General features: G+C 46.4%; 1 protein-coding gene across 5 annotated transcripts in view; it reads left to right on the top strand.

Annotated features, from left to right (window-relative positions):
- The window catches only part of LOC135374993 (caspase-7-like), an 88,629-nt gene that overhangs the window by 36,448 nt on the left and 26,855 nt on the right, over window positions 1-25,326 (top strand). For 4 of the 5 annotated variants that reach the window (XM_064607816.1, XM_064607813.1, XM_064607818.1 and 1 more), the window contains one exon: window positions 16,767-16,818. The exons of the other annotated variant lie outside the window; for it this stretch is intronic. Coding sequence is in view for 3 of the 4 variants with exons in the window: in XM_064607813.1 (XP_064463883.1) it covers window positions 16,767-16,818 (52 nt within the window). In the remaining variant the exon portion in view is untranslated. The remainder of the gene's footprint in view (window positions 1-16,766; window positions 16,819-25,326) is intronic. 5 annotated transcript variants of the gene reach the window in all.

Genomic DNA, 25,326 nt, shown 5'->3' on the forward strand with positions numbered 1-25,326 from the left:
GGAACACGAAGAGACAGACACAAACCTGACTTTGTGTTTGACTTGACTTCGTGTTTGACGTGTGTGACTTGTATGAAAAGACATCGTGTTTGTGTCTGTCCCTTCGTGTTCCCGAGAGTCGGGGGGTTTTTACATTATGTGTGGGATGTCAGGCAGAATTCCAAAAATTTTTTTCAGGTGTAAGAACAAAGTAGCCTTCTCTTTCGAGAGGCGCATGAGATCAAAAAAGCAGGCAGTAACTGTGTCAGTAACCCCTGTATTTATCTTTGTGGTGTAAACAGGAAGTCCAACACGAGAGGGAATAAAGGGGGAGAGGAGGGTTCTTATGTATTTAAGGCTTCGTTTCACGAAATAAAAATTCTTTGGCTGGCATTTCAGTATGGTGTCGTCTTTTTTTGTGTTCCGTTCTCGTCTTTTCCTGCACAGGGGCTTTTATCGTTTTTAACTATATTAGACGTAAGACGTGAAACAGTGATTACGTTCACAAAGCATATGCACAAATGAAATTTACTTTGTTGTAGATCACTGATTATAGATTTCTTAACAAAATTTGTTTGCTTCGCTTTCACATAAGTTGAGGCATGCATACAATTCAGAAATCTGTGCGGCTGTAAAAAACAAGTAAATGGTTTGTATTACACGTTACTAATATTTGCAAAATTCATATTCACCCACCCATATGCTTGTTACTTTTTCCACGCATACGCTTCCTACTTGATAGAAGTGAAATGTGAAACACCGTCATTGTGTACACAAGATGTGTGCACACATAGTGGCATTACTGTGCTGGACGTAACTACTTATTGCTTTGAAGTAAAATTCGTTTATGTACGGACATGTACAACATATCTGGCATGAGCTCTGTCATGCACCATGATCGTTACCTGTGTCTGAATGGCACGTCATTCCGAGGAACTTTGAAATCACGCGCACTGTGCCTTCAGTAAAACATGTGCACTTCCAAAGCGTTGTCTCTATGCGAAAACCTAAAATGCACAGATGACAGGTGGTTGCAAAGCAACATATGCGCTTTGCCTGTATGCTCATCACAGTGAAGAAGATTTTCTCCAATCGGGGGGATATGCTATATCGAGTCTGCTTTCCATGAGCAGAAGTATGCTGTTCCCACTGTGGTCAACCATCATACCAATATATGCTTAGTGTAGGCTACTCGTTTTGGTGCAGGAAGAGGGTGAGAGTTCGTCAATGCTGTACCTTAGAACTGAGCTGCTTGAGTAATCACGATAGACGAAAAGAGGAAGCATCAAGTCATTGATATGTAACATCAGGATTATGCCATCGAGGTGTGGTCACATTTCGTGATCTTTGGACGTCTGCATTTATCAATTAGGTTTTACCCTTAGCAGTATTGTAATGCGGAGTGTTGAACGTTCTATCCTCCCCCTCCTTTGCAAATATATCAAAAACATTTCAGACAGACTTTGACTCAACATGTAGTTCCAGATGTGCCTGCATATCATAGATATGTAGCACGCAAAAACCCACAACCACGAAACCGAAACTATCATTCTAGCTTGTGCATGCGTTACAATGCGAGCGTTACAATAATCGCTAAGAATGTCGAAGGCAACATGGGTTAGTTATTACTAACTTTTACCTGTTTACTGCATCATTTTTCAAAAAAATTCGTTTGTTTAAGCAAATATGACAAAGACAACAGCAGCGTTTTGTGCCGCGTAACTGGCGAACTTCGGGTTTCCGGGTCTGGCAACTGCGTTCCACAAGATGGCAGCCTCCGCTGTTTGACGCTGATTTTACGGCAGGTTGACCCACCTGTAGCTTGTTTATGTCCGCGGCGTCAGTATAAGCACGACGTATCTGCTTCTTTCTTCGGTGTCTCGCTTGATGCTTGTGTGCACTCTTACACTGCTTTGTGGGTGTTCTTCGTGTCTCTTTCCTCTGACGCATGGGGGCCGCTGAGATTTTCTCCAGGGGGGGGGGGCAAACCAATGACGGCCGAGGTGACGGGGGGGGGGGGGGGTTACGGGTGCCACGAGTGCAGGGCGGGAGCAGAGGTGTTCGGGCTGGTGCTCAAGGAAGGGGATATTCCTCTAGTTCTGGGTGTCGAATGCGCCCGCAACCATATTGTTTTGGCTTAGTAACCCTATGCTTCGGAATTGTTATGTTTGCCGTCTCTGGGCAACGCAATCCCTTGTCCGTGCCAAGGCTATTGTACTAATTTTGGACTAATTACTACTAATTGGTAATCTGGTACTAATTGTACTACTACTGGATATTGCGTACTCAGGAAGATAAATATCCTCAGTCAGCATAATGTACAGCACGCCATGCCACTCACCTGTAACTGCTCACATGAAAAGCCAGTCATATTAACGAGGAAGAGAAAGTTCGTTTCCCCACCGCACCAAGCTAACCACGTAAAAAAAGAAAAGAAAGAAAATGTGACTGTGTTCAAAGGACCATGTTAGGGCAGGGCCACTTGCCTCTGCCATCTGACAATCAGCACAAGTTGCGCCGAGCGAACTTCCAGCAGGTGGATTTGCACAAGTTGGACTTACAGGGGGATGATGCCCAACAGGCGATCGAGTTCTGGATCTTCATAAGTCTCTTACCTGCCTTGCCGTAGCTCGCTGGGTGCCTCGCCTGCCCTTCATAGGCCGGCTGGATAACCCGCAGGCCCAAGGGTGGACCGAAGGAGCGCGTTAACGGTGCAGTAGGATTATTTCAGAACAAAGCCTAGTTTACAGCTTGAGCGATAGAAAGCGACGTCCGTGCATAGCGCGAGTAAGCAGAATTTGATTTGGTCTCGTACTGTTCTGATGTTAAACTGACAGTTCTGGTATATTTGTGGCTGCGTCTTCTCTTGTTATATGGTCACGTTTAAATTTGTTTGATAAGCGCTATAGAAACACGTACGTCACGGTTAGAAATAGTAGGCCGGGATCTACGCGCCATCGGCCCGGGTCATCGGCCCGGGCAGGACTCTATTCACTGGGCCATCGGGCTGGGCCCAATGAGAACATGACGGTCTCAGCCCGGGCCGTGCCATTCTTCGATACGCTCGGGTCGGGCCCGGAAATGTCGGCTCATGCAGGGCCCTCTATTCTGCGGCCGAAGCTTTCGGTAATATCGCCATGCATGGTAACAGGAACAGAATCGGCCAGTCAACGTGACCAAAAGCACAAATTATACACAACTCTCGGCAAACGAAACTTTACAAAGCGGCTACGAAGTCACCGCAAGAAGCTGTACCAGCTGCGAGAGGAGCAGTGTAGATCAGATTTCAGATGCGTGCGCAACAGAAGCTAGAACAGTGCTGGGACGGTTATAATAGCACTGTTATGTGATTTTGTATTATACGCTCCACAATGCTATTAATGCAACAAATACGTTTCCTAGCGAGACATATTAAAAAAAAACTCCATACGTCATATTCATTGGCAGATGATATATTGTCATTACGGCTTATCCATTCATCATTTTGACGTGAAACTTCTCATTACACGCACCTCACAACTAGGGCATATAGCGAAACAGCGCGAACGTTCTGTTCTCCCTGCGTTGCATTGCGAGTGTGTTCGAAATAATGAGCATTGAGTGCAGAATATGCCTGCTTCCAATAGCCTATGACACCCCCTTAGAGCCGCCGTTTAAAAGTTCAGATTCCACTTCGAACCACGAAAAAAGTTAGTGTTTATGATTGTGGGAAATAATGAGCCTTTCCGCCTCCTTTTCCAGCGCTTCAAACTGGAGAGAAACGGCAAAAAATGAGCAGGCTCATCACTCACATCTAAAATTGATAAACCGACAAATATTCGACAACCGACCAATCGATATCAACCTACAGTCTTGATATGTTAACAAAGACCATAGCATTCTTAAGACCTAAAAATTGTCTCAAGTTTGTGCCTTGTGAATTATTAGTCACCAATGGCCGTGTTCGTAAAAAAATAAAAAATAAAAAATATCATGGTTGATCTATCGGTGGATCCGACGCAAAAGCGTTAGCATTAAAACTTGAAAACTATTTGCGAACTCCTTCACAACGCTATACAGGCAGTCACAAACGCACACAACCTTTCACACGACCCTACAGAAAGCTAACTCAAGACAGCATTTGCAGCCGAACGAGCCTTTCGAGCTCACTCCAATTGAGTTTGGCGCGCCGTCTCGCAGCCTTCTTTCGCCGCCGCTCGTTCGCGCAGCATTCACCCAAGGCGGACCCACGCAAGGATTTCTGAACCCGTCGACGTGGAATACTTCACAGTAGAACAACAGTATATTGAGTGCACAGGCACACACATTCACAGATCCAGCATTACAGAGAACATGTTCATATCCCTTTGCTGTTTGCCTAGGCGTCTGGTTGACCCGTCGCAAATGAACTTGTGCAGCTGTTATGCTGAATGATGATGTTCCAACCACCCAGAGTGGCTTATCCATTCTACTGTATCCATGCAGGTGCTTTTCTGAAGCAGATATGAGTTGAGTGCTTATACCTGAGCAAGAAAGCCACAGGTGTGGTGCTATGCTATGCAAAGGGGTAGAATGGAATAGGAACTGAATTACCCGTCATCGAGTGGATGGCGGAAAAACACAGTATTGGTCCTTCTTGAATCGTTATTGCACCAAGCGAGAGAAGCGGAGCTGCCTTCCACTTATCTATCACTGAATTGACTTGAAGAACTATCCAAGAGGCTCCGAGTTTGAAAGGGTCGGTATCGACAACATGTTAATGGAACCACAGTAAAACCCATCCAAGGCGGTACCAAGCATGGATGCTTTACTTGCGCCCCTGCTGCACCTACCATATTTCGAAACTTTACGTCGAGCTACTCCGCAGCGCCGACACGGCGCCACCAGCTTACGCGCGCCACGGAAAGTGTATAATTTCAAATCGACCAATGTGCGCACGCATACCGTGGGAGCGGCTGCAGGAGCCAATGGGCTGGTGAGAGTAGAGAACTCCCTCTTCAACGTAAGAATGATGACGTTTCATGACGTTTGATAACGCCAAAAGCTCGCAGCGCCTCAGTTTAGTCTGCAAAGGAACTCACGAGTTTTATCCCCTTGCCCCCACCGTGGCGGCGTCGCGCGTTGCACTCTCCACACAGCCTGTCCTTCCTTCTACACTCACCGCGCATGCGCGCCGCGGACCCGCCGACCATGCCGCGATTATTGGTTGGCGATGGCTGTAATATCAACGCATTAAAAGTAATCCACTTCGATTACTTTACATCACAAGTCAACCATTGTCTCCATCCGCTAATGCGTAAAGGAACAACACTCACGCACATGTATTTTATTTTTCGTATCACCTGCAGAGTTTAAACTGTCCTGCGCAGAGCAAATAGATTACACAGGGACCCTTTTCTTCACCGCCACACACATTTTTCTTTCACAATACAGCCTTCCGCTTCCAACAAGAACACGCAAGGGCGGTCTTGTGATATGGGTGATGTGGGCACGCTGAGGGGCATAAACATTGCAAGACCAAAAGTGCTCGTGCCATCTATCCTAAAAGCGATAAAACCCCGGTGCAGGGGACACAGAGAGACAAAACAGACGAAGCACTGACTGACAAACAAGTTTAATGGCAGAGACACAGCTTAAATACACCAACTGCACACATCCGACCCCTAGTGGCAGCCAAGGCCATCATGCTGTAATCACAAAATTATCACAAAGTTATCACGCAAACAGGAGCACCAAGTAAACGACTCGCAGGAACCAGAATTCGAGTTAGTTATCAATGAACTGCTGAAATTGTATCCGTTACCAACACGGAAGGCACGCTAATGCAACTATCTCCAGCCTGTTTTATCAAAAAAGCTTCCTTATAAAGAAGAACACCTAACTTATTACTTTTAAACAACACTTTTGTTTTTTGAACAGCGGCTCGCACCCGGAACAGGTTCTTAAGCGTTCCGCCAGCTTACCATACCCCTTGCTCTGTGTTCCATCAGACATACATTAACACAACGTTTAGTTTGACCAATATACTGGCACCCACAAGACAAGGGAATTGAATAAACAACACAAACAGTGCAAGTCACAAAAGGATCTACGTGTTTTACATGACAACCCCCTCTTTTTGTCCGGTTAACCCTAGCAATCAAAGACCTGAGCCAATGACCCCTTTTGAAAACCACATCAGCACCATGCCTACAGGCTACCTTTTTTAGGCGATGGGTGGCCTGATGAACATACGGCATCACTCCAACCCCCCTCCAATCTCTCTGTTCACATCGCACGTGAGGATCACAAGGTTCCTTTACCAACCTTTTTACGACATCACTGATTATATTCCAAGGATATCCAGCGTCCTCAAGCCTAGTGACCTGCTCCATGCAGCTCGACCCCACCTTGTGAACACACGACCTCACCAAAGCGTTTTCTATCAAATATTTAGCAACTCCAGCTTTTACAGTTTTTGAGATATTGGACTCAAAAGGCGTTAAAGGTTTTTTTTTCACATCGCTGCCAATATTCCCAACATACTCCAATCCCACGAGAAGAAATCCGAAGATCCAAGTACTGAATTTGACCATTTTCTTCCCTTTCCACAGTAAACTTTAAATCTAAACCCTCTCCAACAAACAAACCCTGTATACCCGATTCATTTCCTTACATACCCACACATACCAAAAAGTCATTAACATACGTAGTAATAAATTCAACCCCAAATCTCCCACCCCCCAAGCTCCCAGAAGCAGCCCTATCTACCTTAGCCAAAACCAAATCACTAAGTGCTGGAGCAATTCTGGTTACTGGGAGGCGTTTAGTTGGTGCTCCTGTTTGCGTGATAACTTTGTGATTACAGCATGATGGCATTGGCTGCCACTAGGAGTCGGGCGTCGCTTGCCTCCCCCCCCCCCTGGCCCCAGGCTCCCTGGCCCATCTAACATGGTCATTTGAACACAATCACTTTTTCTTTCTTTTCTTTTTTTACGTGGTTAGCTTGGTGCGGTGCGTAACGAACCTTCTGTTCCTCGTTAATTAAATGACTGGCTCTTCATGTGAGCAGTTACGGGTGAGTGGCATGGCCTGCTGTACATTATGCCGACTAAGGATATTTATCTCCTATTATATAATCGCTGACGGAAAGGGTAGCAGGGGTAGCGACAGCAAACGTAGTATGAAACAAAAAAATCAGGAGCTAGCCTTGGCTTGGCACGGACAAGTGATGACATTGCCGAAAAAAAGGTAAAACGTAAAAATTCCGAAGCATAGGGTTACTGAGCCAAAACTGAGCCAAAACAATATGGTTGCGGGCGCATTCGACATCCAGAGCTAGAGGAATACCCGAACACCTCCACTCCCGCCCTGCACTCGCGGCACCCATATGTCCCGCCCCCCACACGGGCCGAGGTAGGTTTGCCCCCCCCCCCCCGGAGCAAATCCTAGCGGCGCCCATGGCTGTGTCTGGCCATTAAAGTTGTTTGTCAGTCACTGCTTCGTCTGTTTTGTCTCTTTGCGTCACCTGCACCGGGGTTTTATCGCTTCTAGGATGTACCACCAAACAGCCCGGTTTTTATCGCTTTTTAACCTACGTGCCATCTATTTCTGTTTTTTAGCCTTCTTCACGTAACGACCAATGACAGGGGAGGCACAAGGCAATTGAGTGCGATTACTTTGATGAGAACAGGGCAGCAGGCATAACAGTGGTAAAGCCAATGGGGAAGTGGAACTGTAACAATGTGTGATGGCGTGGAGGGGGGGGGTGTCCCCTAAATCCACCATCAAGAATAAACGTTTAAGAATAAATCATTCAAGAATAATCCGCTTAAAAAATACACGGTTAAAAATGTATCACCTAAAATAAACCGCTTACTATCCCCGTTTAGAGATCACCGTTTAATAATCCACCATTAAAAATAAACTGTTTCAAAATCCCCTCACCATCTAGCACGGAGGCGGACTGATTGCAATTTGCGCCGGGTTAGATCATGTTATGTTAGGTTAGTTTAGTTTGGTTTCGGTTAGTTTGGGATAGTTTAGGCTAGTTTCGTCCTGTGAGGTTAGGTTAAGCCCCTTGCTTGCAGTTCACCTTGATTTGGGCCATCCCACATGACTCTAGCAACCGTAGGGTGGATTTGGGGGGATCCTGAAACGATTTATTTTTAACGATATATTCTTAACCGTGGATTCCTTAGCGTTTATATTTAAACGGGGATATTTCGGCGATTATTTTTGTGCGTTTTTTTAAGCGTATATTCTGGGAGATATATTTTGAAGAGTGGATACTTACGCGTTTATTTTTGAAATATTATTTTTAATGGCTTCAAACGGGATACACCCGTAATAATAATACAAGAAGGATTACAGTAACACTATTATAATACTTTGCATTATAATACATTTCCACTCCTGATATATATTAAATAGACGAGTTTTATGTGTTAGCACTGCCCCTGCAACTGGGAAAGTGGTAGTTGCAAAGAAACATCATGGTGACGTACTTTTGCACGCCAATCAAAGCGCAGCGCGCTGGCTTCGCAGACAATTGTTTCGGAGATCGTCTGCACCGCGCCTTCCAGGTGATCGCTCAGACGGTTCACATCTACCACGGGCACGCATCGTTGGTCCGTTAGAGTATGTCGTATCCTTGTTCTGGCGTAGATTAAATTCCGCCATGCTCTCAACATCGGGCATTTAACGAAACTTCCAGTTACTCCCATTAAATTCTCTTGCCGTGGTCAGTGATCAATGGTAATTAATTCGCTACCACCGTTTTGGAATCGACGCGCACAAAGTCAACTGCCCTCGGCCCTCGAGGTGTTTGCGATGAGTATGCTAGATCCCGTCGGAATGTTGTTTTAAAACGTTGCTGTATCATACGAGAGTACTCAGCAGCAGCTTCGAATTCGTATTACGATTTCCTTTGAGGACATCAGGTCACTCTATGTGATGTGATGCCTACACACTATTGACTACGCAATTGTCTACATGCACGAGAAATTGGCCACTTTTAGCTACTTTCTCATTGCACGTTGCGGGCTTTTCAGGATTTCGACGTGGCCACCCTGGCCATTGATGCCATGGTGTAAACAACAATTTACCATACAATGCGGAGCAAAGCCTAGCACCCCTATACAGGTCGGAACAAAATACATAAGCTTCAAAATTCGTCACGCAATCTTCATCTACGAGCTCAAACACTGTAGCACGTATACGCAATAGGTGAAAGGCATACGACAGAAGTATTATTGAGTTTTATAACATGGGAGGGAATCAACGAAAATGATGATTTAAATCCAATCTTAGCAACGTGATGTTGCTGGCTTCAACGAAACAATATGATTGCCTTATCATGTTTTCGAAATTGTTACTGTGAGCTCCTTCCGATGAGCTAAAACTCTGAAAAGTTAATATTCCGGTCAGGGTTTTAGTACACACTGTTAACACAGAACTTCACCACATAGCACGTTTCTAGTCAAGTCTCATGCCATATGATATCCTTCTGTGTCCTATTTGTTCAAAGCAGGAGGAGGCGCCTACCTGGGCCATACATAATGTGTCTCAGATAGGCGGCTCCTCTCATTTCCAAGAAATCAGGATACAACATGATCTAATTCCCGGTTCCCACTTCCGGCTATGGCCGTTGCTATGCGGTGAAGTTCACTTTTAACAGTGCAGGTTGTGTCTGTAAACAGGGAGTTTGAGAAAATCGTATGCGCCATCCGATTCCGACACCGCGTCGCTCTCAATGACGTGAGCCTTCGGATGGGGAAGAGGCGAACGCAGAACGCCAATAGTGTAAGCAATGTAAGCACTGAGATAACCCGACGTTGGCGATGGAAGCGAGACACGCGCGCTACAGGCCATTCATTTGTTCTCATACACCACGGACCCGCCACTTGCTCTTCGCTTTGGTTGGTTAGTCGATACCTTCCGCCATCGTCAGTCGTTCAAGGGGCAACCGCATGGACGGCGCCTGGGCACGGACTTCTGTCGTCTTCCATGTGGCGTTTCGGAATGCGCCTTAACTTCGGGAACGCGTTCCAGGTTGCAATCCCTGCGCGCCTTCCCAAACAGCGGAAGACGGTTGCAATTCCGGCAAATGACGCAAGTTACGGCTTACATGCCAATGCCTGGACAAGAGTATGCTACATGAACCGTTCTTTGTGGCGGTATCGACATGGTCGCTTCGAATTTCCAAATGCCGCAGCAACTCTCATATATGTATTTCCCCGACCATCAGATGTCGCCAGTTAGTAATCGTGAGATGTCATGGGTGAAACGTGGCACAGCTACTAACACGAACATTCCTACGGCGTTCGGTGATGTGTCCTCATAAGTTGTGCCGGTGCCTCCCGAATGCGTTTAGCGAACAATATGACGGATTACGGTCCCACATCCATCAAGGTATAACACGCATGGTTTACTGTGCTTTACTAACTCATTTTTGGTAAAGACGTCTTATTCGTGCTCTGTCATGGAAGGACACATACCTCCTGCTCCGATGCCTGAAATAATCGTGAAACTCATCATTGTCAATTGCAAGTGAACTCCCAGTTCCAACTTGACTACCCTTTGCCATATTGACGGAATAGACGATTTCAGAAACTGCATGGATGGCCCACCAGAGAGCGCCGTGTTGCGAAAGCCCCGCTGCACCTTGGGATTTAGTTTTCATGAGTCAGAGAGAAGAACAAGAGCACAAACGGTTTCGGTTTTCTCTCTCCTTCACCTCCCGCGCCTTCAAGCAACAGGATGACGAGCACGAATGCAAACCATTTCCCACAACGCATTGCGCCATGCGCGTGACTTGGGCGACGGAGGGCCCCCGTGCGGAGCACAAGGGCAATATCTGAAATCGCCTATTGAGTGCGTGCTGGTGCAGTTCCCAGGGGATGTCTGAAAGCGCCGTTAAATGTGGCATTGTCGTATATTAAAGGGAACTTTCCCATTAAGGGAAGCCTAAAAAGTGTCTCGACCTGTCAATCAAACTTTAGCGTCTTTTCTCCGCTGCTTCTTTTCATGGAGACCACCATGACTCCAGAATTTCCCCAAAAATGTCGCCGTAGCTTCGAACGGCGAAGTGAGAATTTTGTGACAACATTGTTTCATAAATCACATATATTTTTATCTGTAAGTTCATATGATCTTGTAGTTATCTTGTAATTTGTCTTCAAACTACGCTTCACCATCGATGTTTACGTGAAAAAACTGTGTTCTGTAAGGCCTCGTATAGACAAAGATCGGTAGCAAATATGAAGAATAACCCTGCGTATGCCTAAAAGCTTGCATGGCATGGCAGAATTTTATCCGTGTGCACATCATTTCCCGTTCATGATTGCTGTCATGTTTCATAATTAAAACACAACACCCGCTATACATGGTATTTCACTTAAGAGTGACCCTTACTTATTATAGAATGTACTTGAGATCAAAATTAGAAACTTCCTGCGTAATACCTGTGAAGGTTTTTGCCGCACGAGCAGGTGGTTTCCATCAGTGCACCTCATTAACTTGTCTAAGTAGTTTAATTGAAGCAAAAAATTCTCATGGAAAGGTAACTTTTTTGCGCTAATTAGAAGGCCGATGGCCACAACACCCAATTTCAGTCACAATTACAGGATCTTTCACAATCTTTCCACAAAAATTCGACACCCGGAAACTTGCCATCTCTGCAAGCGCGGTTTCGGATTTCACGGCGCCGGGACTATCGTCTCTGCCCGAAGACACTCCCACTGCGCATGGAAACAGCATGAGAAAACAGAAGAAAAAAGGGAAGGCGGGGACCGGATGAAATCACTTATTTTGCCTTCACAAGCTTATCTCTTCGTAGCCATGAGTAACTGATAATCAGCGAAGTCATAAAGCATGATCGACAAGAGCGAATTGCGATTACAAGCTCGTGGTGCGTAAGACCCAAGGCAGGGAGAGCATTTGTCTGCTGTCCCTGTCTAGGGTTTTACTCCCCAGTCATAGAGCATACAGGGTTGGACCTGGCTTCAGGGTAATTTCGCTAGACGAGGCCCCTTGACGAGCAATGGTTTTTCGATTTGTTTTTGCGTGTTATCGGGTGTCAAAATTTTATGGAAAGATTGTGAAAGACCCTGTAATTCTGACTGAAATTGGGTGTTGTGGCCAGAGCTTTCTAATGAGCGCAAAAAAAGTTACTTTTCCTTGAGAATAGCTTTAGTTTAACTAAGCTAATTAGACAAATTAATGAGATACATTGACGGAAACAACCTGTTTAGGAGGCAGAAACCTTCACAAGTATGACGCAGAGGTTTCTAATCTTTATCTCAAGTACATTTCTATAATAAATAGGGGTTCACTCTTAGTTGAAACACCCTGTATGTTCCATCAAGCGGGTCCAGCAGCCGATCAGTTCTGCTGTTCTGCACCCCTCCAATCTAACCCTCTAAATCCAGGTGGTGTCGATAAAACTGACCACAAAATTGGAGCCTCATTAGGTTGGCAAGTCGCTAGAGAATATCCGTTCCAATCCAATCCACTTCAGTTTCCCGTTAGTGGTGGTGCTCTGTAAATACACGTGAAATATAGTTTAGGATGCAAGGAATAAAACGGAACCGTATTTCAGCTCCTGATGGGCAGAGAGCCAAAAAGTGTGCTGAGCTACAGGCATAGGTGGGCATTTTGGTGAAACCTCACTCGCCCTCACCCTCACGGCCCTCACGGGCACATGCCCTCACTCGCCCTCACCCTCACCGCCCTCACGAGCACATGCCCTCACTCGCCCTCGCCCTCACGGCCCTCACAAACACATGCCCTCAATCGCCCTCACCCTCACCGCCCTCACGAGCACATGCCCTCACTCGCCCTCGCCCTCACGGCCCTCACAAACACATGCCCTCAATCGCCCTCACCCTCACCGCCCTCACGAGCACAGGCCTTCACTCACCCTCACCCTCACGGCCCTCATAGACACATGCCCTCAATCGCCCTCACCCTCACCGCCCTCACGAGCACAGGCCCTCACTCGTCCTCACACTCATGGCACTCACAAACGCAAGCCCTGAGGGTCTTACCCTCATAATGTCTCCTGTGAGTGCACTCATGAGGTTGTGTCCCTCATGAGACCTCCCGTGAGTGCACTCATGAGGTCTGAGGGGCGCCAGGTCTCTGTGAGTGAAGTCACTGGTGAGGCCTGAGGTATGTGAGGTCAGTATGAGGGCATTCAGAAATGAGGTCAAATGACGCATGATGTGGTTCCAGCGACACAACCACTGGCTGTGTACACTTTAAAGGGCTGGTGTGCACGTATTTAGCAATTTCGTCTACGTCGCGCTGGGAACACAGCAAAGCGTCCTGAGCTGACTGATTACTTTGCGATATGGTTCCAGCGACCTAACTACAGGCAGGGTGCACTTTAAAGGGCTGGTGTGCACGTTTTTACAAATTTAGTCTACGTCGCGCTGGGAACACAGCAAAGCGTCCTGAGCTGACTGATTACTTGGCGATATGGTTCCAACGACCCAACTACAGGCAGGGTGCACTTTAAAGGGCTGGTGTGCACGTTTTTACAGATTTAGTCTATGTCGCGCTGGGAACACAGCAAAGCGTCCTGAGCTGACTGACTACTTGGCGATATGGTTCCAGCGACCCAACTACCGGGAGGGTGCATTTAAAGGGCTGGTGTGCACGTTTTTACCAATTTCATCTATGTTGCGCTGGGAACACAGCAAAGCGTCCTGAGCTGACTGATTACTTGGCGATATGGTTCCAGCGACCCAACTACAGGCAGGGTGCACTTTAAAGGGCTGGTGTGCACGTTTTTAGCAATTTCGTCTACGTCGCGCTGGGAACACAGCAAATCGTCCTGAGCTGACTGATTAGTTGGCGATATGGTTCCATCGACGCATATACAGGCAGGGCGCACTTTAAAGGGCTGGTGTGCCCATCTTGAGCAATTTCGTCTACGTCGCGCTGGGAACACTGCAAAGCCTCCTGAGCCGACTGATTACTTCGTGATATGGTTCCAGCGACCCAACTATCGAGAGCGTGCGCTTTAAAGGGCAGTTGCGCCGGTTTTTAGCAATTTCGTTCCCAGCGTTCGTTCGTGTGTTCCCAGCGCGACGTAGACGAAATTGCTAAAAACGGGCACACCAGCCCTTTAAAGTGCACCCTGCCGGTAGTTCGGTGGCTGGAACCATGTCACCAAGTAATCAGTCAGCCAAGACGCTTTGCTCTGTTCTCAGCGCGACAGATACGAAACTGCTAAAAACGGGCACACCAGCCCTTTAAAGTGCACACTGCTTGTAGGTGGGTCGATGGAACCATATCACCAACTAATCCGTCAGCTCAGGACGCTTTGCTGTGTTGCCAGCGCGACGTAGACGAAATTGCTAAAAACGGGCACATCAGCCCTTTAAAGTGCACACTGCGTGTAGTTAGGTCGCTGGAACCATATCACCAATTAATCCGTCAGTTCAGGGCGCTTACCTGTGTTCCCAGCGCGACGTAGACAAAATTGCTAAAAACGGAACACCAGCCCTTTAAAGTGCACTCTGTCGGTAGCTGGATCGCTGGAACCATATCAGTAGTGCCTTCATAACTTGCCCACGTCTCGTAAGCGTCATTGAACCTCATTTCTGAATGAACTCATACTGGCCTCACACCCCTCAGGCCTCACCAGTGACTTCACTCACACAGACCTGGCGCCCCTCAGACCTCATGAGTGCACTCATAGGAGGTCTCATGAGGTGGCAAAACCTCATGAGTGCACTCACAGGAGGTCTCATGAGGGGCAAAACCTCATGAGTGCACTCACAGGAGACTTCATGAGGGCAAGAACCTCATGAGTGCACTCACGGATGGCCTGATCGCGGGCTTGCCCTCACTCACCCTCACCTCAAAGGCGTGAGGTGAGGGTGAGGGGCACTCATGAGGGCCCTCATGAGTGAGTTCGCCCAGCTATGGCTACAGGTATAGACAGGTCTCATTAATGACCAGACACCCAGTTTCTTACAGACGTCTCCGGAGGCACAGGGGTAGAGTCTCTGTGGTGCCCGGGAAAGCGCCCACCGGAAATTGCTTAAAGCGACTGTTACATCCGTCGCAGTAGATTCCGATACGATAGTGCCTCTTTACTTCACGCTCGTCAGTGACAATAACGCCGAAAAATCCGAGGCGGGTTACTGGAGTTGTTCCTATGCAGGTTTGCTGTAACACATAGGAAGAGAAGGCATATATTGAGAATATTCCGGTATTACCGCTCTGGAAATGGGATAAAACATCACTTGGACAAGGCCAATCAGTAGCGGCCTTTGGCAAGAACAAATCCAGTCAGAGAGTGGCTGGACGGCTCTTGGCAACCGACCGGTGCGGAAGGAACGGCGTCTGCTGGTCGCAGGAATCTGTGGTCGGCCTGTGCAGTGTTGTCTCTGTTTAGCGTCGGACATTCTCGTACAGACAGGAGTGTAACATGTGTTCAACGCGACATGGTCGCATCAGAGCTCACACTAGTAGGCGAAGGTCGGCGTATTTACCGTTCAATTTTCACTTAGTATATTGCAGTGCGAAGACGCAGCAGACGACGTCGGAGACAATCGCCAGCGCTGCAATTCCATTCGTGTGACTGGGTGACGTCATCATTGGGTTACTCTTGCTGGGCTTCCTTAGCTTCAGAGGCAGTTCCAATCTTGCATACTCCTCTATGTAATATGTAAGCCTTTTCAAGAAGGGAAACTTGCCCAACTTGACTGCGAAGCAGCGGCGAATGTTACCGTATATCTCGCATACACGCGTGTACAGTTGCCATAGACTCTGTCGAAGGCGTCGTTTCGCAACTTACACTTACGAAAGTCACATGGTATTAGTGCATAGCTCTGTTGTTATTGCGCGCAGCCTCGTGGACACGTTGAACTGTTCGTAGATATGCCATTTTGGTGCATCGTCCCATCACTGTGTCTCACGTCGCTCCTTCTTTTGGTTTCAGATTTGTCATCTCCTCTTCTGATAACGTGTTTTCTGCGTCAGAAATTCATTGTTGATGTCAGTCTTATGTCTTTCGCTTCTTTCCTGTTGGATTATTCAGATATCAGCCAAGGTTGCCCCACAATACGCCGGCTCTTTTTAGTTTGTTCCTCAATGCACTAAGTTTATTATAGAGCATTGCCCTCGTTGTGATTCTATTTTCTCAAAGCCTCACGACAGAATTCGTTTCGACAATGTTAGAAATACTGCATACTTCATTGGCCTCGGTATAGAACCAGCAATTACCTACAAAGTAAGAATAGCAAAAAAAAAAGGTCACAGTGGTCTTCCAGTCTCCTTTGGAGATAAAGTGAATGGGCATATGAAGACCATCTCTGGAACGAGGCGGACACAAGCAGCTCCAGCTAATGAAATTATCATTTAATATCTATGCATTTATGCATGTGTATGCATATCTATGCATTAATATATATGCATGTTTTGTCCAGTGAATAGATTCAAGAAATATATTCATTTTACTGAAGAAAAGACGGTTGAGGGGGTCGGTCTCCACTGGCTCGCGGAGTACCAAACAGGACTTCGGTGTTTTGAAGACACACCGGAGGGCAAACTTCCATCAATTTTTATTATGGATAATTGGGAATAGAAGGTGTGTACTTATTGGAATTGTGAGTCATACTACTGTTAATTAAAAAAAACGAAAAGCAAAGGAAGAAATGGTCGGATTTGAAATTACCGAGTGCCGACCTAAACAAGCGAGAAACTGCTAGGTGCAAATAGGGTCCAAAGGAAATGAGGTTTCGTGTTTATGATATTATATCACGCAGTATATCGTGTCTATTTGTTAATCATTTACATTACAACGGTTGCAGAATGTCATGCGGACGAGATTCCCAGAGGAGAAAGAGGAAGCGGTCTCGAAAGGTGAGTGTTGATCAATTAACCCAGAACAACGTTTTAACGAAGCAAGAACGCCAAGTTAACGAAGGGGCAAGTACCGTATTTTCACGCGTATTAGCCGCGGCTTATGCGCGATTTTTTTTTCTCACGGGCGCACTGCGGCTTATCCACCGGTGCGGCTTATCTGATGACTATTTTTTCCTGGTATTTTCCCCATACCCCGATTTTAACGAAAGGGCCGACAGTGTCTCTGGAACAGCACTGCCCTGCCGATGCACGAACAGTGCGTAACAGGGACGGGTCCACATTCGAGTAGATTGATCTTCCTGGTGCATTCCCACAAGCAGCTTTAAGGAAAGTGGTGACAGTGATTCACGTCTTCTGGAAGATCACTGACCCATCAGTCCACGAAAAACACCCGACAAGGACACAATCCGATTTTGGTAGAACTCCAGAACTGACCTCCTCTGTTGTACACTGTGCCGATCCCGGAGTATGGACCACAGGGTTTATGGCCTTCTCTATGGTCTCCTTTGTCGCACAAATCAGTCGTCTCGTACTGCCCGCGGCTTATCTGCGGGTGCGGCTTATCTGCCAGAAAATTTTCAAAACGTCCCAAAAAACGCGTCCTGCGGCTTATCTGCGGTGCGGCTTATACGCGTGAAATTACGGTAAGCTGTTGTAGGGGCACAGTAAGCATTAGCCGTAGTCGATATGACGCTAGGCGCAAATGCTGCTCCACCACCAAAATACAAGTCAAAATACGCATTGGCACATTCATTTTCCAAACCATGTCAACGCCGTGCGCTGTCTGGACAGTTATATCAGTAAGTGATGCTGTCCCACCACCCGCTCTGACGGACTGATCTTTTTAGCAGTCGTGTCGTATGATGAGGTCGTAAGATCATTTTATGAAATGGATTTAGTTTGCAGGTATGGCAACTGATACACGTAGCGGTGGTTTAGCTTTCTTGTGTTAAGGGAACAAATACTTTACTAAACCTGAGTTCTTGAACAGCACAAGCACATCTATCAACATGTTAAGAATAGCCGACGCATGGCACGGTGCAAAAATCCTAGGCATAGTAAATTGCGCTCCTGTGCAGTATGAAACGTCAATGAATACACAAGAGAAGAATCCAAGTGATCCCCTACAAACTAGCCATGTACATGACTAGATATGATGTACAAAGTGATATATGATCACTCTCAAATTCTCAACACCCTTTTCGGTGCAAATGCGGTGTAATTTGGATCTAAACGTTACACCCTGTGCGGGAAAAAGTTTGCATGGTGGTTGTTGGACGGGTGTAATATTTACAGAGATCGACCTTGCGGATGCATGTCCTGCTACTGGTGCGAAAAGGGTGCAATTGAGCAAAATGTTTATCTTTGGCGTACATAGCAAATGAATGTCCTGTACGCCGAGTCTTAGATTTCCCTCATAGCCAGTAAGAAACGCATACGATATTTTGATTGCTTCAGTGTTTTTGTGCATGTGTGCAAATTAAACTGAGACACCTCACCTTCGTTTTCACTTGAAGGCGAGCAGGGCTGTCTATTTTGCAGAACAACAACACCATTACTTTTAAGGTGAGGAATGGAGAGTTTCCCAATCCCTGGTGGTGATGAGGGGATTGAAATTATGCGCGCCATCACAAAAAAAAAAAAAAAAAACCAAGTCCGACTGTGTAAAAAAATGACGCAAGAGCTTTGAGGGCAGAGCGTTGGTGGGCTGTATTTGGCCAGGGGCCAAGCAATTTCGTGAGAGGGAGGGAGCGAGAGTTCAGGTGATTCAGAGACCCGACAGTGCTGTTCAGGAACGCTGGTAACAATGTTGTGGTAGCAATGTAGCAGGGTTGTGGGCAATGAAAAATAATGTGCTCGAGATCCTCTAGAGCTGCGTCTCCCAAACTTCTCGTTGTGTCGGATCGCCCAAACCACTGAGAATTCATTTGAAGACCCCTGTTAAGTTCGGTTGAGGTAGGTACAGGCAAAAGACGTGAAGAAAAAAGAAGGAACAACAAACAAACACAAGGCAGTATATTTCTGCCTTCTCATATATCGTCATATATAAATATCATCTTCTTCAGAGATTGCGTGACCAGTACTGGCCTAGATGGTCTTCTTGCTGTCTGCGATCGACACCAACCCCCGCGAACACTCTCAGGGGCCCCCGCGGGTCACTTTATGAACACACTTTATGAACCACTGCTGTAGAGCACCGCAGTGACCGTATCTAGGAGAGTCAACTTGTCTCAAGCGGTAACGCAAATGAGCTGTAAAAGCCACATCGGGCCGCTTTCGATGAGTTAATGCAGCATCTTGACGAGAGGTGTTTCGTGGCATGCGGAAAGCTTGTGCTGGACCACCTCTGCTAAGCATGGATGGAGGGAGAATGTCTGTTGTCCATTGGGCGGAGAGCCATGTCACGAGGCGTCGAAGAAATGAAGTCTTCTCTCAGCAGGGCGATACTCGCCTGCTTCCGATGCTAGAGACCTGCTTCTGCGGCGCCGTGAGCCTGGTCATTCCCACGGCACCACAATGGGCTGCAAAGTTCACAACACAATCATGTGTATAAGGGTGCGAGACTGTGTGCAGCATGTTGGTTGGGACTGAACATGTTTGAGTACGCACATGGACAAGGACAACACAGGGAAGCGTTCATCTAGCGGCTGATTTATTGGGACGAATTGCTCTTGTTCACGCTCGGACTTTCAGCTGCTCGGGCTTTTGGCTTTGGGGACAGAAAGGTTCCATGTATGTCGTCCTTGTCTGTGTGCGTTCTGTGCCATATTCATGTTCAATGTATATTATATTCGTTTTCTCTGAGGAAGGAAATGTCACTTCCTTTCTAAATGAGCTGTTGGTTCATTAACCCAGTTATGTAACGTTTTAAACCTACCACTAACTTAAAGCTCGTATATCCTTATCCAAACGTATATCTGTATGTCAGACGCTAACTTGGTCCAATATGGCCCCAGTTTCGAATTGCCATATTGGGAAACGTTTTCAAGCTATGCATTTACTTTGACTAATATGCATAATATGACCGCCAGAGAAACAAATCACAACTGATGCCATTTTTGGACGGTGCCGATTTACACCAAAACTGGAATCTGTCGGCATAATTTAATTACTACCCACACGCGTTGAGTGAGCACCTCCCGCGGGGTGTGTTTCCATCTTAGGGTGTTGATTTACACGTAAAAAGGACCAGTTACACACTAAAGCTTTTTACACCCCTAAGGTTGTGAAAATGGAGTGAGCATCTTTAGAGGTCGTTCTGAACATCCTACAAAAGGGTGTTTGTGTCGGCACCCATTTAAAATGCTTGTTTTGTTTTGTTTTTTCAGAAAAATACCCTTGCAGTGAATGCTACTAATAATAAAGGGAGATGCGTCAGCCTAATGTGGCGATATGAGGGATTTCGACATATTGGGTTCTTTTGACGTGCACATGCGACACACGGTACTGGAAGCAGTGTCTACCTTCCCCAATTGCTGCCCTCCTCAACAAGAATTGAACCTGCGATCTTACGCTCAGCAAGCCAACACGTTACCGACTGAGCTACCGGCGGGGACGATACCTCTGGCGGGGACGATATCCCGAAGGAATATCGTCGGTTGGGGGGAGGGGGATATCTGTTGAAGGAGTATCGCTCAAACGAAGTTATGAACGCCGTCAAGTGTTTGCTTTCTTCACTTAGCAGTACATGCAAAAAAAAAAAAAAAAACCGAGCTTGCGTCGAGTTTACTGAAGACCTTTGCACTTTTTAGTATTGCGAGTGAATGTTCGACAGAAGGGATAAGATGAAATTCACGCAGTACGTAGCGGAAATCGATGCAAAGTCAAATTCCTGCTGACTTCTTTGGGACGATTACCATTGCCGCCCACCAGGCTGTTGGTTCCACGACTGGCGTTATGACTCCTAGCTTCTCCATGCGCTAAAGTTCCTCTTTTGTTTTTTGCTATAGGGGCAGTGGTACTCTCCGTGGAGATGAAAGGGCAAAGGGCCTAGCATCAGCAGCTAGCTTTATGTCGTAATCTCCTTGTAGAACTCCCAGTCCCTGAAAGAACGTAGCATATTCTTCGAATGGGGACGCCTTTGAGAGCATTTGTATTGTCCGAAGCACTTTCAGGCTCTCTATGGCTGGCTGACCAAGCAAACTACGTAGGAAGTTCCTTCGAGACGTCAATGTCTTGTTGGGTTTCTTGTCCTTGAAAAACTGTCTGAAGAGAGGTCATACATGTGGCCTTCAGCATTTTTCCGTCTAGACCTCGGAGGCGACGTTTGGGAGTTTCGAGACGGATTCCCGTGAAGTGCTTAGGGAAAACGCTCACTGGTATACCTGTTTCGTCAGCTCCTGTTTCAACTTGAAACGTTAACGGTATTCCTTGAACAAGGACTGAGACTTGCCATTTCGACGTTCCACCATGAGCTACGACTCCTAGAAATGCAGTAGTTCCGTCGGGGGCAAATTGGGTCTGCTTAGCCGAAAGGCAAACTGATGAGAAGTGCCCCTTCTTCTTGCATTTGAAGCATATCTTGTCTTTTGCTTGGCAGTCCTGTCTTGCGTGCCTGTCACGACCGCACCACCGGCAGAGCTTTTGGGAACCTGACTTTGAAGAAGGGCGGGTCGTGCCTGCGTGAATCTTCCTGGTTGCCAGTCTCCTTGATTCGTACCCCACTGACACTTTGTGCGTCGTTAGTCGATGTACTGTAGCGTCATTGCCTTTGTGAAGTTCAGCTTTGTGAAGTGCTGCAGCCGGACAGTTTCTAGCTGGCGAGCCGCTGTGGTAGCCTTTTGTAGAGTGAGTTCGGAGTTGAGCTGTAGTTGTTCCGAAACTTTCTTGTCAGGAATGCTTGCAACCAGTCTGTCCCGGATCAGTTCTTCGCGACGCGCCCCATGGTTTCATAAGTCTGCCATTGAATGCAAGACAGTCACGAATTACTCCACAGATTCGAAATCCTGTTGTACTTTGCACGCTCAAAGATGATGTTGCGCTACGGAGCGAAGTAGGCATGGAATGCTTCTAGCACCTTGTCGAACTTCTGTGCGTCTTCGGGACTAAGCTTTAGCGTGGCGTACATGTCCTCCGCTTGTTCACCCATAATGTAGGTCAGTGCATCTACTTGGCTTAACCCAGCCTTGTCGTTAAGGCCAGAGGCAGTGCGGAAACGTAGAAAGCGTTTCCTCCAAGTGGTCCACTGATTCGGCGTCTTGAACGTGAAAGCTTCCGGTGGCGTTACATTGAATGTAGCCAAGGATGCCGTAAACGTCGAACGGTGTTGGTCAAGGGTGACCCGGCCCAGTGTAGCAGGCAGTAAAAGTTGAGCATAGATCACTAACAGAGGTGTAACACAGGGTCTAGCATTTCCTAAGCCAGGCAATGTATGGTCCCGGCCGATTTAAAGCTCGGGCTATTGGATAAGCCAGCGCCGTGCTCTTGTCACTCTTGCATGTTTTCTCAGTGACACATTCGTACACGAAGTATGGCGGCGGCTGAGAACACATCGGCAAATGAGCCGTCGTGAGTTCTATCTAGGGACAAACACAACACATACAGTCCCCAAGAGCCTGAGGGACAAAGTCAACAATTCACTAATTAATGTTGCTGAATGGGTCAGTTAGTACACGATTTAACTGGGAGCAAACAAGACAGACACAGAGAAGGGCGACCATACTGGCCCCACTAGTAACTCGTCAATGTGACAAAATATTCCCAGGAGGAAGGTGAAAGAAAGAAGAAGAGGTTAAAAACACGAAATGATGACGTCACAACATGAAAGGCGGTGACAGTCGCACCGATAAACCCACGCTTCCTTCACATTTTAGGTGGGTCCTCTGCATTCTTTAAGTCAAAGCAATTGAGTTTTCGTTGATTCGTTGATTCGTTGATTCGTTGATTTTCCCCGAAGTCCCTTTATGAGAAACCCGGCGAATGTCATCCTCGCTGTTTTTGTTTTGAAATAACCTTTTATCTCCGTTCGTTGAAAAACCGACATACACCCATACTCTTTAACATGACCTCAATGACCGACAAAAACTCTTTCGCACGATAACGGTATCTGGTAAACGATTGTGAATTCACATTTGACACAAGGAGTTTTGTGCCTCTTGTATCATCTTTCTTAATGCGTTAGCACTATAGAAGTGTCAAACTGGAAAAGGCTGTATTTGTGTGTTGTCATCATATGAGATGGTGACACCTCAGCGAGTCAGAAGTATAAGTGGACATGTAAAGGGATATAAGAGGGTGAATCTAAATAGAGGTACATGATTTAGAATTGAAGTAGTCGAAGGTAATTAAGAATTGAAGGTAACTAGAGGTAATGAAAGGCAATTAAAGCAAGAAAGGTGAGTTTAAATGCAATGAATATAAGACATATGTAAGTAAGAGGAAGATTAAATTAAATGAAAGATTACCAAAGGTAACTACAGGTTACTAAAATGGTTAACAACAAAAACAATAAACAGGTTAACTAAATTTAATTCAAGGTAATGAAACGTGAGTTAGAAGGGAATTGAGAGTAACAAATCAAGTAAATGTAATTATAGGCAATTGAATAACATTCAAAATTATCTCAGGTAGGCTGCGCTTACCCTCGATAATCAAAGGATAATTACAAGGTAATTGAAAGTAATTCAGACTAATTAAAGGTTCATTAAAATGACCTACATATAGTAATTGAAAGTGTCGAACAGGAAGTCAAGTTGTAGGTGTATAAGCTTGTCAAGTTGTCGGAGTACTGAAGACAACCGAAAATCGGGTTTAGGTGATCACTGAATAACGGAAGTGTATAGCAGAGTAAATTATGGACGGGAAGTTGACAACCAGAAGTTGGGTTAGACCGGAAGAAGACAACGGAAAGTCGGGCTTAGACCGGAAAACGTGCTTAATGGAAAATCGCCGCTGTTTATTTCTCTCTTTCTTTTTCATTCGTTTTTAGACCCCCTTGATTACCGTAGCAGTAGGGTTCATGTTCAACCCGCTGGCACGCATTGGCTTTTTCGGGAATTACCTGTTTACTTTGTCCCTTAAAGGGACGGTCTCGTACCCCCTGCCCCTTTCATAAAGTGTACCATCCGATTGCCCTTTGTTGGAAATGGAATACTGCTAATTTACCCGACAAAACACGCCACAGTTATTAAATAACCGAATTAAATTGATAAAGATTGCAGGGCACGCCACGATCTGTGTTGGCAACAATAAGAACGGCCACGTCGCCCCGCGGGTCAGTCCGTGATAGGATACAGAAATCGTCTGCTTTTGCGCGTGCTAGTGCATCGGCGTGAGCAGACGACTATCAGAAGTTACTGGGCACCGCGGCAACTCTGGTACATTTTCTTTCAGTTCTCAGGTGAAAAACGCGCATTCTAAGTAGTGGTGGTTCTAAGTGGCAAGGTGGTTCAGAACAACTATGTTCATCCTCAGAAACAAGTTAAAAGTCGCAGAACAACCCCATCCCCAATCACGAATCTGAAGTCGCTGGCCATCGGCGCGCAGGGTCGCATTACAGCTCCGATCAAAAACATATTACGCGCGCTTCCATTACACTCTCCTTTGTACACTGGTCATGCTTCGAAATCAAGCGTCGTTGACTACGTACATGGAGAAGGAGAACGTGTTTATTTAAAAACCGCATTAAATACTCGCGGAAAGAAAACACGTGACTTAGCTTCCACGTATCCGATTGTGTTCCACATTATGGGAGACCCCACAGTCAATGCTCGGACTACATTCTTGGCTCGCGGAGGTATATGCCTGAGTGTCCCCATTTCGAGGACAAAGGGGATTACTCAAACAAAGGTGCTTCTGCAAGTTACAATTACCATGACAACGACGACGCACCCGCAGGTCGACGTCATACGTGACGTTGCATGAGAGAGGCGCAACTTTCGTCGTCTGCTCTTACGGCACGTTTCGACAAATTCCTCGAAAACGACTTGGTCATTCCCAATGAAACTTTGACGGTTGTATGTGTACAGTACTCGTGAAACTAGTTTTGGCTAAGTTTCATAATCGCCCCGGCTGCACGAGACCGTCCCTTCAAGCTCTTGCAGCATGTATGTATTCTGTGAGTCCTTAGAGAGATGTTGAGTCTGCTTGCTTGCCAATGTGTTCATTATTGACGCCGTGCCTAGTGTGTCAGTGAGTGGAAAAGGGTATATGACTTGTCCTGGACCGAATATTTTAGACATACTATTTCATGGAGAAAGCCATGCTATTGTGCTGTAAGTGTAACATGTCTGACGGGCAATCAGGAGGGTCCAAGCTCAACCCCCGCGCTGGGAAACATTGTCTTTTCCGCGAATTACTCGTTGACATTTGAGAACACTTTAAAATGAGTCCTCAGGTGGGCAGAAATAAGCCGGCTAAGCAGCCGGTTAAAAAATCAGTGGCGATTTAGCTGTAACTGTGAGAAAAACGCGTCAGCATCTGGTATTTTTTCCAGTCTAAGCCCGAGTTTCGGGTGTTCACTGACGGTCTAAACACGGCATTCGGTTGTCCACGTCCGGTCCAACT

Source organism: Ornithodoros turicata, chromosome 1 (genome assembly GCF_037126465.1).
Source record: "Ornithodoros turicata isolate Travis chromosome 1, ASM3712646v1, whole genome shotgun sequence".
NCBI classification, from domain to species: domain Eukaryota; kingdom Metazoa; phylum Arthropoda; class Arachnida; order Ixodida; family Argasidae; genus Ornithodoros; species Ornithodoros turicata.